The sequence below is a fragment of the Serinus canaria genome, chromosome 5 (assembly GCF_022539315.1).
Source record: "Serinus canaria isolate serCan28SL12 chromosome 5, serCan2020, whole genome shotgun sequence".
Lineage (NCBI taxonomy): Eukaryota > Metazoa > Chordata > Aves > Passeriformes > Fringillidae > Serinus > Serinus canaria.
The window spans coordinates 46,097,041-46,111,212 of NC_066319.1; the positions used below are offsets into that span (position 1 = coordinate 46,097,041).

The window sequence follows — 14,172 nt, forward strand, 5'->3', positions numbered from 1 at the left end:
AGAGAAAGTTAGAACCTTATCTGCTGCTGATTTCAGGAAAGATATGAAATTTGAATTATCTTAAAAGTTCCTGTCTACCTTTCAGTGCAGTAGTTGGACTTGGTTCAATAACAGGATTTCAGGCCGTTCCCAAACCTTCATTGTTAGGGGAAAAAAACCCCTACAACAAAACAGGAAAGACCTGTTTCAGAAAAGGCTGTTGTATCACTGAGAAAGGGCCCATGGAACACCTGACTCTGAAATATGCTTATTTATTATAAATAATTTCCATGGCGTCACATTAACAAACATAAAAGGTCACGAACTCCCGTATTTGAAGAAAATGTGTTTGACATCTGGGATCTGGCAGAAGTTCCTCCTGTGGGATGGATTGTTTGTGCAGAGCTTTATTGAAGAATAATATTAAGAATGAATTACAAAATATTAGCGTAGCCTAGTAAGAAATTATTGTATTTTACAAGCCAGAGATATAAGAGATCTTACAGAACTATTTCAGTTACATCTGATGTAGAAGCACATCAAGAGATGCTAGCTGTGACCAGTTAGCAGTGCAATCTGTGGGGCTTAAATGCTGCAGTTAGCAATGGACTGAAAGGAGAAGTCCAAATGCAGGCAATGGCTTAAACAATTGTGTTTTCTTACACCCTGCTCTGTGAAGGGAGGGGGGAGGAGATTGGCAGGGAGCCTGAGTAGCTGGGGAAGCTGAGGGCTGAGTGGGGAGCCAAGCCACCCCCGTGCAGCCCGGGCAGTGAGCTGGGCAGCATCCCCAAGGCATCCGGCACCTTCCTGGGGCTGGGGGGAGCTGGGGACTGTCACTGCTGCGCTTTCTCCTCTCTCCCCTGTCTTAGCCATGCCTGTGAAAAACTCCCAGGCACAGCCCTTTCCCTGCTCCCTGGGCTGTTTGTGAATCCCAAGAATCTGCTCTCCCATGAGGCTGGGGTCATGCCACCTCAGGGGGTACTTCTGGGATGTCTTCCCAATCACTGTCACAGTCCCACTTGCTTGTGATACTGCCCAGAAAAGCCTCTTTCAGTCTGGAAGAGGGGACAGGAGGCAGCTCACCCTGTCCCAGCCTGCTCAGGGCCGGGGTCCCTGCCTGTCCAAGCAAAGGGCAAACACCTGCCTGGGCCCTTTCCTCCCCTCTCTTTTTTTGGGATCTCGGGGCCAGGTGCTGCTGCCCTGCCCTGTATTTTCACACCCCCATCTCTCTGGAGCCTGTTGAGAGCCTCAGGGCTGGCCTGTCTCCCAAAAGCAGCCCCTGGGCTGCCCGAGGAGGAGCAGATGTTCCCATCCCCAGGAAGAAGAGGCCAGCCAGGTGTTACCCGCACACACAAGGGCAGCACACAAAAGATCTTTTCTGAAAGGGACTGAGTCAAGAAAAAGGCTCAAAAGCACAAAAATAATTTACTGTTTCCAGTTTTAAAAAACTTTTTTTTGGTCTTCTATTTTCAGGTAAAGGCAAACTTCATTTGCCTTGCTGAGAGGGGGTGATGGCAAAGAGCCATTACAGAAATTACTGCAATTTAAAGCCTCCTGGCCCCATTGAAGTGAGGCAGCTCAGAAGATCCATGGAGGCCAGTGACTGGTTGCTCACAGAAGCTGGAATGCTGTTCTTCCATCAAAAATTGCTTGGTTCAAAAGAAGAACACACACTGACCTCCAAACTGGAGCTTTGGGCACATCCCTCTGGGAAAGGCAAGGTACTTAAAGCCATGAAAGAAATGACATAACTAGAAACAGAAGTTACCAGCCCACTCTACTCTAATTTTAATACTTTAACGCAGCTGCAGGTTGTTCTTCTCCTTTCCCAGGCAAACACACCAGAATGCAGCACTCTTAGGGTACAGGGAATAAGGGAAAACCAACCTGCTGCCCAGGATCCCAGCCTTGCCTGTGCTGCAGCACTGGCTGCTCCTCAGCCTTGCACCCAGAATCACGGGGAGGTAAATGTGCCACAGCCCTTGCTGATATTACTAGGGGCAGTAGGGCAGGAGTGAGGATGAACTGTCACTGCAAAGGTGAGGATTTGCATGTTTAACCTGTTTGGTGACATACAAAAATATTCAGAGAGGAGAGAACACAGAGCCCTTGAGAGACACTAAAATGGGTTACATCTTGGTACCACTCAATGATGCATCTGAGTGGATACCCATCCACTCAGGTGCCACAAACCAGTGTTTTACCAGGAAGTTTAACAGCTGAAAACTGCAGGTTATTTATTCTTGGCAGTATTTTTTTCAGAGATTATTTCCAAGAATCCTGAGTCAGCACCAATAACTATAGGTACAAATATTTGTTTGTGGGATACAGTATCTTTGCCATGTGATTTACCTGTATTCCCCAAGCCCAAAAGTTTATGTATCTATGGCTAAGGCTGGCTTTCCATGGTGACCAAATACCCACTTGCCTCAAGTATTTTCAGTCATCACTATTGCTTTAACTCTTAGCTCTGTAAAAACTAGGTTGTATGGTAGCAAGGAATTCAAGGGTGAAGGGTTAATTATTTCACTGCAGCTCAAGGATTTATTCAACTTCACATTAAAACCATATGCATTGGTATCCAAGTGACAGAAAGAAAAGCGTGGAGCTTTTCTTCCATGGAGAACATGGAAGGTGCAGTCATACAAGCAAGCAAGGATTTATTAAATTAGTTCTTCAAGATCTTAGAAAACCTGACCAAACACTTCTCCGCCAAAGCTGTGGCTGTTCCTTTGCTTAAACTGACATGGTGATCCCATGAGTGACAAGGATTTTTATTAGCAGGCAGATGGAGGACATGTTTCAGTACTGGATTTTAGGAGGCCTTGATGATGATTTTGGGAGGGTATGGTGACTGAACCTTGCCAGAGCCCAAGAAAGGAGGAATTAAACAGGCTAGAAAGAGTAAAAATGGGAGTGCAGAAGTGCTGTTAAAGATCAGCAGCCAGCTGCCATTCAGAACAGTCCTTACAAACAGTGGCAGAGCCTATAAACATCGTTGTGAAAGAGCTGAGATCACACTTGCTGTCCTAATGAGTAACTGGCGTGAGAAAGTGTTCACCTGTATGAGACAGGGAGCTGCTCTCTGACTTCCTGGAAAAAACCACGTAGGCTCATTTTTTCCATCACTGATTTGGTTATGTGCAGGCTGACACCAAGGACAGGTTAACAACATTCAGCAGCACTTGCAGGCTTGAGGAGGAACTGGTGCCACCAAAAACAGAGAGGGAGGAGACAGCAGGAGTTCTGGTACACAGAGCACAGCCCATGGGACTTCTCAAGGAAATACAACTCAGAGTTTACCCTTAAGGAAGTGCAGCAGGAGGTTAAAGCCCTGCAGGCTGTCAGTTTTATAGCCCAGCAAAACCCCATCTCTCCAGCAGTGCAGTGTCCTCTACCAGCTGGCTGGATAGCACTGACAGAAGATTAATTACAACCTATTTCAGGTTTGTCCACATTTGTGAGTCAGCTTTGGAGAGACAATTTCCTTATCCACAGAGCTCTACCTCCCTAGCTGAGAGGACACAGAACAGATTGGTCTTGCACAGTGAAAGAGCAACAAAGGGGAGGGGATTACACTAGTCAGTCCCTGTGCAACCCCATGTCAGACAGACATGGTAGCATGTGTAATAACAACCTGAAAAGCAAATTCTAAACAACTGGCTAAAGTGACTCAGGGGTGGAAAACCTGTATTGGGCTACTTCAGCTGTATGTCCACAGCAAAGTCAGAGCAGCTGTGTTTTGTGAAGTGTCCATTCTCTACCACATTCAGTGGAAAACCAGCCCCTTGTTACCTTCACTCATCAGGCCACTTCAGCCAGAGTGGACTGTAGAACCGTAAGTCTTTGATCCAGGGTCACACCTACTTTCTCATTTTCTTTGAGTGGTTCTAGAGAGTTGTTTTCTTCTCTTGAAGAGAAATTTTGTAGTTCAGCATTCCTGCACTGGGCCTCTCCTCTTTCAGTTAGCATGTGTGCTCATTTCAGTGTGATTTCTCTGGAGCATGTGATTCAGAATTAATGTGTTTGCAGTGTAGTGAAGGGAAATGACGCCTTCTGGTGATGCTGGAAATGAGCAGCAGCGCTCTCTTTGAGTGCAGATCAGCTTGCAGAGTGCCTTGTAAATCATCACAAGCCCAGTCAATGACCTACCTCACTTTGCAGGGAGTTATTGGAGTGATGAGAATGTGAGAGAGCAACTGTGTGACCTAAGCTCCTTCACTTTCCACAAAGCAAACCAGAGCCAGTTTTGGCCGTCCCTGCAAATTGCTGAAATAAGAACATTCCACCTGCAAAACACAAACCCAAGCAACAAACTCAAACCTCATTAGGCATGGGTCATTGAGTATCATGTGGGTGGAAAAGCCTTTGTTGTACTGAAGTCATAAGAAACGTAGTGCAGGCAGGAGTGAGAACTAGCCACTGGTTAATGATTTATATATGAGGAAACCAGTTCAGTCTAAATTATCTTATATTAACACTACTTGTTATGGAGACAAGTTTATTCTGCCAATTGGAAGCCAAATTCTGGCCATAGCTTCACAAAACCCTGCCTTCAATGGCTCCAAAGACCCAGGACAACTGGGAGAGGGGTATGGCACCATGTCAGGCTGGCAGGAGAGCTCATCTCCTGGGATTCTCTGGGAATACTTCCAAGGCAAGCATCCTGCACACCTTCCTGTACACCCTCCAAACATGGTGGATAAAGCATGGCTGGTGCTTGAGGAGGAACTGGGCAGGGGAGCCATCCCCACCCTCAGAAGCAGTGACCTTCTCCATCCTTCAGGGAAATTGCAGGGGGAAGAAATGCCTCGGCTACGTCAAGCTCCTAGTGCAGATAAAGTAGCATTACACAAAATGTTAATTTGAGCCTTATCACACATAAACCCACCAGGAAATGAAGGTGAAATACACACAGGTACCTCCAATTATAGACAACTGTACAATGTAAAAACTGTGAAAGAAAATTAGCCTCTGGAAAATTAATTGTATTTTGCTTTGAAGTTTTCTCTGCTATTGCCCATATGTTACTAGTGTTTATGACCAGCAGGTATACCAGTATCACTGATCCTCATTCACCTTGCTTTCCAAACAGGCTACTTAATTCTGTCATGCATACTTGCAGAGATCTTGTATTAACACCACTAAACCAGTTAATGATCAAAATAAACTAGAATTCAATTATAATTTTTGTTAACAACGTATTTATTTTTTAAAAAACCCTTTAAAATAGTCCCTACTGTTGTATTCAATGCAAATTGTTCATGAGTGTAGAACAATACAAGCCTTAAAAGCTCATTTTCTGCTAGAAGTGAAGCAATGGTTTTAGGCTAAAGGGACAGGATGAGGGACATTGGAACTATCCTTTTAAAATTACAGTGCAAAATTATTCTTAAAAAAAATAAAAGAAGACTTCAGAATATAACATGCTTATTAATCCAGACAGGCTGCAGTAAGAGTTAGGGAAAAGACTGTTTCAGCAGCAGCACTAAGGAGCATCCTTTGAGCTGGGCAGTGAGTCCTCCTCCTTCCATCTCTGTTGGCTGCAGGATAAACTCTTGGAATAAGGTGATACTAAATGTGCTACACCTAAAATTGTACTTAGAGGTTTCTGGTATCCAGTGCATCTCATTAGGTGGCAGATTGGCCAGGGCATCATTTTTTTTTGTCAACTGATTCTGCATTCAAACACATGAATGCTGCCATCCTCCCCCACGCCCTGCCACCCCTTTTTATTGAAGTGATTGTTTGTATTTCCCAAGCAGAGCTAAAATGCTTCATAGAGCAAGAGGGATCTGTCTCAGAGGTCCTGCACACCAAGAGCATTCTTTAGGGCTTTTACATTATCTTAGTGTGGCTCCCCCTTGCCTCTGGCCATGCCTGCCTCATTCTTGGCTCCACCATCAAACAGCCATTGTGTCTGTATCCTGATATGGATCAACGAGCTTAGTCCTGCTGTGGGAGACAAGGTCAAGGAGTGAATTCTTCCTTTTACAGATGTTGTCTGGGATGTCTTAATTTCAGAGCTATTTATAGGCTACACGGGTACTTATGTTTCTAAGGAGATAATCTCCTTTTTAATATTTTGTGTTTCTGGTTGAATATTTTTGTCCATGTCAATGACATCATAACCAAAGCACTGAAGGTCAACTAATCAGCAAGCTCTTTTTTATTAACTTTCTGGTTCAATTGTAATTGTATCCCTCTGTAATTCTCTTGTATCCATGGGTATGACTACACTGCTGTGAACCAATGCTGTCACACCACTGTTAACTTGCACCGCATCAGGCTGGCTAATTCCAAGTGAGCACATTCCTGAGGAAAGGCAGAGGGATACACTAAAGCTTCCTGCCTGTATTATGTGTGTGGTAGGTAACAGCTTGGTCCTTTTAATTTTGGTAATTTTAAATTTTGCATTTATACAGATGTATAAATGCAGTGAGAAATTTTATAGACATTATGATGTAAATCTGCACTTGATATCATTCAGAAGTCAGTGAAATTACCTCTCCTTCAGCTCTATGTCTCTATGAGCTTTGTTTGTTCCTCACTGACCTGGTATGTAGACTTGGGCCAGCAAGTGTTTCTGGTCACTGTAGGAGCCCAGGGATCTCTTGAGCAGCTGCTGTTGTTTTTGAAGCAGTCAGTTTTTCTGTCCCCCTGCTCTACTTGAATGGCATCACATGTCAGGGTCCAAAGGAATATTTTTAAATGATGAATTATATTCCAGTATTCTTGGGGATACTGATTTTAATAACAAATCTGTGTCATCTTGGCAGGCCTTCTTCCTTTTTGTTTGCATTTCACATAATCTACAAAGCAAGTTTACTGACCAAAATGTTTCTGAAAACCAGGAATTTCTCATGAAGACTGGGGGACTCTGGTCCTGAATTTTTGAATTGGGTTTGCATTATGTGTGGGCAGCCAAGAAACACCATGCTTTGAAGATTTCTGTCAAAAACTAACCTTTGTAGCTATGATTTCACATGTTGGTTGGAGAACATGTGCAGAAAGTGGCTGATGAACAGTCTCCAGACTAAGGTGCCAGTCTGGACAAACACATGCCTGGAACACTGCAGAATCTCAAGGAAGTCAACAAAATCCCTCATAGGTTACAGAGGGGAACAATTCCTATCAGTGATGTGACTATGCAGAGGCTTGGGTGTAGCTTCATGTTTTAACAAAACAGAATCTAGTGCCTGGGCTGGCCTTTGAAGAGCAGGAGTAAGGAATCATTCATGGAAACACATCCATGAACGTCTTGAAATACCAGAAGAAATTTTGAAGGTTAAAGGTTATCTCAGGAAATCACAAAGAACCCAAAGATGGTGCCCACAAAGACAGAGATACTGCAATCACACTATTATTTATTCACAGGAAAGAAGCTTTCAGCTCTACTCTAAAAATAATACATATCTGCTTACATTTATACCACTGACACTGAGATTTGAGATGTAAAATAAAACTGGGCTAAATCCAGACTTGAGGTGAGGTGCTTTGTGATCACTGACTTCAGCCCAGTGATGATCACATTGAACTCTCTGACTTGGGCCACATACTCTGTTTGCAAACTGGAAAAACCTTACCCAAGGTTTGTAAAGTCTAAGGGTGCATTGCATAAGCATGTCCTTATCAGACTTCTTAAAAAGCCTTGCAACTATCAAGCCAACACAATAATAGATGCCATTTCCAGAGAAAATCTGTACCTAGAAGAGCATCTTTCACCTTGAAAACTGAGGAGTTGTGGGGTTTTTAAAATCCTTCATAAAGCCAGGCTCTACCAGCAGGCTGGGCAATCCTTTCAGCCATTCCCAGCTCATACTTTGCTGTAAGAGTGCTTAGAACATGGCAGTGCCTGCATCTCCAGTGAAACTCATGAAAAGCTTGAACAGGTGGTGGCTACAGAATAAAATGGTGAGAAAATAATGGATCTTCCCTGGTTATGAGAAGAGTAATTGAGATCAGTCAGGCCCTAGAAAAGGCAAATTGCCTACTACTGATCTCCAAAAAGCAACTGTTAAATGCCAGAGAAGTGGAGCTCACTCAGCGTATGCCTGCAGTGCTTGAGTGTAACGAGATCATTTGTCCAGGACAAACCAGAAAGGGAAAATGAGTGACCTCAGGGATATGGGAAAGGGAATTGGAAGAGATTGAATATTTCTGGAGTTATTAATTGCTGTAGTGTTTCCTACAGATCCCTTTGCTACTCAGATACATTCCTCCATTCTTGCAATGAGGTTACTGCCTCATTATTTACTTCCTGGTGTAAAAGCTGCACCCAAACTCTCCCTCGTGTGGCTTCCCCAGTGTTTGTTGTGTTACCCAGGGGGATCAGTTTGCAAACCACTAGAGGGATCTCAGAAGTTTGAGCTAAGAATGGGAACAGGTGAGATTTCCACAGCTGATGTTAAAAGCTTCAGTTACACTCTGCACTGACACAGGTGAGGAAAGGGGCAGGTGCAGAGAGCAGTCAGCTGTCACTGACATCCCCACACAAATGCCTCTGGACCATTACACTCCCTGTGCCCTGACCCTTTGGCACATGTCACCATTCTGGGGCAGGCTTTCTGCAGAATCTCCAAAAGTCTAGTTATGGCCATCATCCTCAGTCTTCATGCATGGCACCTGCTTTGGGGTTGAGCTATTCAAAATTGGTTCAAAGACTTAAAACAACAAAATATAACGGGTGTAAAACACTTGTCTGGACTTGTGTCAGACGAGGAAGCAGAATTTGCTTGTGCCATGTTACCTTACAGCTCTTTGACTTCCACATGCAGAGCCACACCAGCACTTCTGTAAATTCTCCTGTATACAGATACGTGTGCAGTGCTTTACACTAACACGGGGAAGAATCTGAGGATGCTTGTTATCTTTTCATTGAAAAGCATCAGTCATGCAGATTAACACCACCTGAAGGGTTTGTCCATAGAGAATAGAGATTTATTTTAACACTAATGCCTGTCAAGATTGAATAACATTAGGGCATACTTTTATTCCTTTTTTTTTAAACATCTTTACATTATTGTATTTTCCTTGTGCTCTAGTACAGCTACATGCTGTGGAAGATATTCAGTAGCATATTCTGTGAATAAGCCAGACTGGAGAACTTGCATGACCACAAATTGTTCTGATTGTATTGTTCTGCCAGCTCTAGACAGAGAAAAATTATTATATAAGTTCTGTTGATGCTGGTACCATGTTTATGAGACAATAAAAGTTGGCTCTTCTGAAGGCCAAGTAAAAAAAAAGGTAAAATGAATACAGGACTCCAATGAACGGCCCTGGACACTACACTCAGTGATGGTGGGTGACCAGGTTCTCAAAAGAAGTTGAGTTTTTTTAAATAAAGTTATTGTAGTCAGTGAAAATCAGCAGTTGAAAAGTGACTCTGTGGGATCCAGGAAACTCATGGTGAAATAACATTTTGTTCTCTGTGTCCAAACGGTCAATTCCCTAAAAATATCTCAAAGTCAAATAAGCAGATGATAGGGTTCATTCTACTCTCTCTGGCACCTAACCCAACTTGCATGAACCAGTTTTTTCATTTATCAAAATAGTTTCTCCTTCCCAATTACTGTGACCTGTATCAAAGATTACTGCCATATCTGCTTTCTTTTACCTTTATTCCAGTCATTGCATTGGCAATAGGTGCTGTACAGACACACAGTGGAGGACAGTTTTTCTATGTTCAAACAGACATGACAGCTGACAAGCAGGAGAGGCAAAGAGCTGTCCCTTCCCTGCCTGGCAAGGGAGCAGCTCTGCCAGCCTGAGCAAGCAGAGCCAGAGGGAAGCCCCACACACCCAGACCAGGGTCAGTGCTCTCCCTTGGTGCTGGTCACAACACTGGCCATTAACCATATGGCAAAACTCTTCAGGTTAGAAAATCATCAGCAGTGGATTAGAGTAAAGAATAATTTTCTGAGCAGACCTGGAATTTTGTCTGCTTTTGAGGAGTCCTGGCCTCAAAGAAGAACACGAATATATGAAACAGTTGCATGTTTACAGTTTAGCTTTCATACTGTAAAAACCTGACATGCATAGTCTGCTTTTTTTATTTGGTGAGAATTGCTGTAATATTTGAGTCTGCAATGGTCTATTGAAAACAGACCCCTGACTAGGAAATAGAGAGTTTAGATGTTATAAACTGCTAGTAATTTATTATTTTGAGATTGGCATATATTTTGGCAAAGTTTAAGTTGGCTGGAGTGATAGTGAGTGATGAAAGATGTTATGGCGGTTGAGAAGTGGCTGAATTCCTTTGTTTCCAGACTTTTCACTTTTTTTTAAGGCGCAGAATGTTTATATAGAAAGTGTAATATTGTTTTATGAGTATTTGCTGGACCCTGCTAAAACCAAGCACTCAAGCTTTACTCTTTTAACAAAGTGTTTTGTTATGGAATTCCTCTGGGTTTTGATGTTTCTAAATTAGGGTTAAATCAGGTTGGTATGTGGGGGCCATGGGAGAGCAGGCCAGAAGTGACAAACTGATGTCTAACAGGGTGTGCTTCCACTCCAGGAGGTGATGTGCTGGCAGGAAAAGAGGACTCCTCAACTGGGCATGGAGAAGCATAACACAAGGACACAAAAAGGGGGGAAGATGGGATTTTAAGCACTGGGAAAGCTGTCAGCATTTTAAGAGTTGGACATTTTCAGTGCAAGAGCCTGTCTGCCCCATGGCTGCTCTCCGGTCCACCAGAGCCTGAATGCTTCCCATGTTTTACTTCCATCGTCTAGAGCAGCAGCACTTTCAGTCCCATGGTTATAAATTATCATTCTTCCTTCCCAGTCATCTCTATTTTTCCCTCCAAGACTGTGGTACTTGATGAGCCATGATACACTCAGGAAACAAATTCTTGTTTCTGATATTTCTCTGCCCATTTCCTCTGCATTTATCTCCTCCAAGTCGGCTGCTCATAAAACTCATTGGCTTTCTGCCTTCAGCTTGGCTCACTAAACCCTGGAGTCAGTCTCCAGGCTTTTTGTTTTTACAATAAAGGACAGAGCTCTGAGCCACAGCATCCTGGGATGTTGTAGCAGCAGAGAGAAAACCTTTAAACCATTAAGAAACGGAAGCTGCTAAACTCCGTGTTTCATGGCTGAGAGCATCAGGGCTTCCTTCAAGCTGAGTACAAGGAAAAAGAGCAGAGTTTCTACTAATTCACAAATCTTACTAGGAACAAGAGGCAGTTTTCTGATTGTATCATGCAGTCTGTGTTTTAATAACTTTCCAAGTCTGTATTCTCCCATTTAATACTCCACTTTAATGAACACCTCACATTGCTGCTCTGCTCCGAGTTGCTCACAGTATAATCTTTGTAAACCTCTCCCAAGTAGCACTGAGCACTTCCAGTTCTCAAAAGACAAGCAAAGGTTATCCTGCCTGTCCTAGCAATGCTAGAGCCAAAAAGCCAATAAGGAAAAACAAAGTAAAAGAGCTTGTTTCAAACGGATTTAAGAACAAGGCGGATAAACCCTCATCCCTATTAAAATAAAAGACCAAAGTTCCAGTGGCTTCATAACACATTATACTTTCCAACTATACAATTTTTAATTTTTTTTCAAACTATTAAACATATATATAGATTTAGCTTAGCTCTGAGAGGCCTCAGCTGGAATACTTTTCACAGTTTTGGGCACTGTGCTTCAAAAAAGATGTGAACCAACTGGAGAGAATCCAGATGAGAGCAAAAAGAATGATCAAAGGTCCAGAAAATGTGATGTATGAGGAAAGACCAGAAGAATTGGGTTTGTTTAGACTAGAGAGGAACAGTCTGAGGGGAGACATGACAACAGTCTTCAGACACGTTAGGCTGCTGCAAAGGGGAAGATAAACTGTTCTCAATTTCTACTGGAAGTAGGCTAAAAAGCAACAGATTACAATGGAGATTCAGATTTTTTTTAGACTTTAGAAGAAACTTTGTTTTTGGTTACAGCAGTTATACCTGAGAAGACAACACCCAAGAAAACTGTGGGATCCCACTGTTTGAGATTGGGGTCCTGGTATAGGCTGGACTGCTTTGTGGTAGAAGCATGAATAAGACTGCTCCTAGTCCTTTTCAGCTATTTCCCCCCATCTTAGAAGTGTAGGAGAGAGATTGCAAGTGAAAAAAACCCAAACCAATTAATATTTTCTGAAGGAATATGGAAAGGTCTGACCTGAGTGGTATTTGAACAGGAGATTAAGTGCAGCCATAACTACAGAGTTAGTGTTACTACCTTGTAGCCATTACACACCCTTTGCAACTATCACACTCAGGAAAACAGGGAAAAATAAAATTCTGATTCTTATCTGCTCCAAAGTCTCTACTTATTCTGGACACTATTCTAGCAGTGGAGGCCTGTGTCAAAAATCTAGAGTGTAAATAAGCATAAAATCCTAAATGTTGTAAAACACACCATCCAGTGATAGATTTCTATGAACTCTGTTATATAGAAAGATTTAATACAGAAAAGAACCCAAACATGTGACACTTTGTCAGAAAGCAAAAGGTTACATAGTACAACACGTTTTTTGGAATGAATTTACAATGAATTTTAACTATAAAATAGAATGAAAAACCCAGGTGAAACTAAGAAAAATGCAGGGTGAATTGAAACAAAGTGCCTGACTGATAAATCCAGAGATAATGGAGAATGCAGATGGGGACTCCTGAGGTCCCTTGTTTCAATAGGTGGGTTTTTTGTTTCTGTTTCTGCTTGTTTGTCTGCTTTTCATTTATAATGAAAATTTTTTTTAAAAAGGCAAGATTGCAAAAGCCAGCTTTTCCTCAGTTTTTTTGGTGCTTTCTGCTAAGCAGCCTTGGAGCTACAAAGGTTCACAGTCTTTCACATAGACTCACGCCCTAGAAGTGTTTACAGTGAGAAGAAGAGTCCTTAAAATGCATGACCACACAGACAATCACATGGGATCTTCAGATGTTTGCATCCTGGTTGGGACTGTGCATGAAGAGGCCTCTGGACAGGCAGAGGTCACCGGCTCTGTGGAAATAGTGACTTGGTCTGGAGCTGCTATAGGTACTGGCTTTGGAGGAGAGAGTTCTGCAGGGGAGGAACTGTCTCTTTTGGCTTGGTGTTTCCAGGGCACAGGCTGGAGGTTTAGAAGGAGTACTGTGATACAAATATCCTCAGCCGGATGACAGAGCTCCCTCTGAAGTTGATGACGGTGTTCACAGTGATCATTTCCAAGTCCAGCTCGATCGTGCGCGGCCCCTTGACGGGCCGGGTCATCACCAGAGTGGCGCTGATGGGTCCCGTTTGCTGCACATGGAACGAGAGAAAGCAGGTGAGATTGCCAAAACCAGTTCTTCAAAACTACTCTCTCACTAGTCTTCAAGCAGCTAAAAGAGGTGTTTTCTGTTTCATTCTTTGAAACCACTGCAACTGATGGGACAGAGTTTCATTTTGGCATTTGGCTTCTTTTCAGTGTGAACTGTCACCTTCTACAGTTTGTAAAGCCTTTGGGAGCCCTGCACATTAAAGGAGCTATTGAACATAGACACTTGCTATTGCCCAAAGAAGAAAAAGATGAAAACAGGAATTTAGGGTATAAACAAGTAATTACACATTGTTTGTTTGTTTGTAGTACTCTTTTGTTTGATGTGGAGCAATACACACCCAGAAAGGCTTTTGTTAAAGAACCTGGAGAACAGATTCACCCCGTGTGAATGGGGTCTGGGTTTGTGGTACATTGTGTATGTTAATGGTACAAACCTTACACTTTGAATATGCAATGGCACTTCAGAAAACAAGTCCTTTATTAAATGGAAGCAGACCTTTGCAATATCTGATCAGAACAGAGGATTACGTGCATTTAAAAATCAGATCTGCTGATGTTAACACCAACTGCAGTTTGTTTTCCATCAGGAGCTACATAGGCACAGTGGGTCCTGCTTTACCTGTCCAGCTCTACCTCAAAACTGGGAGTTTGTCACCTTTGATCAGAGAAGGCTGACACAGCCATGAGAAGGTGCTAGGCATGTTGCCTGGTCTGTGCCAGGTCAGGTCCTGGTGCCTCAGCAAGGGCACAGTGTCCCTCCCTCCCAGCTGGCCATGCCCTCCCATTGCCCAGGGAATGGCTGTGTGGTGAATCCCTGGAACAGCAGGCTCGGGCAATGGGGATGGGTGCTGGGGCCTCAGCACCTGCTGGATTGGCCCAGATAGGGGAAAAGGTCAGTGGGATCCATGGTGACT

At 43.1% G+C, this 14,172-nt stretch overlaps 1 protein-coding gene across 2 annotated transcripts in view; it reads right to left on the reverse strand.

Annotated features, from left to right (window-relative positions):
* Nucleotides 1–7,329: 7,329 nt before the first annotated feature.
* Nucleotides 7,330–14,172, reverse strand: part of FBLN5 (fibulin 5) — a 50,847-nt gene continuing 44,004 nt past the window's right edge. For both annotated transcript variants that reach the window (XM_018907300.3, XM_009101806.4), the window contains exon 11: nucleotides 7,330–13,239. In XM_018907300.3, the coding sequence (XP_018762845.1) occupies nucleotides 13,078–13,239 (162 nt within the window). In that variant the 3' untranslated portion in view covers nucleotides 7,330–13,077. The remainder of the gene's footprint in view (nucleotides 13,240–14,172) is intronic.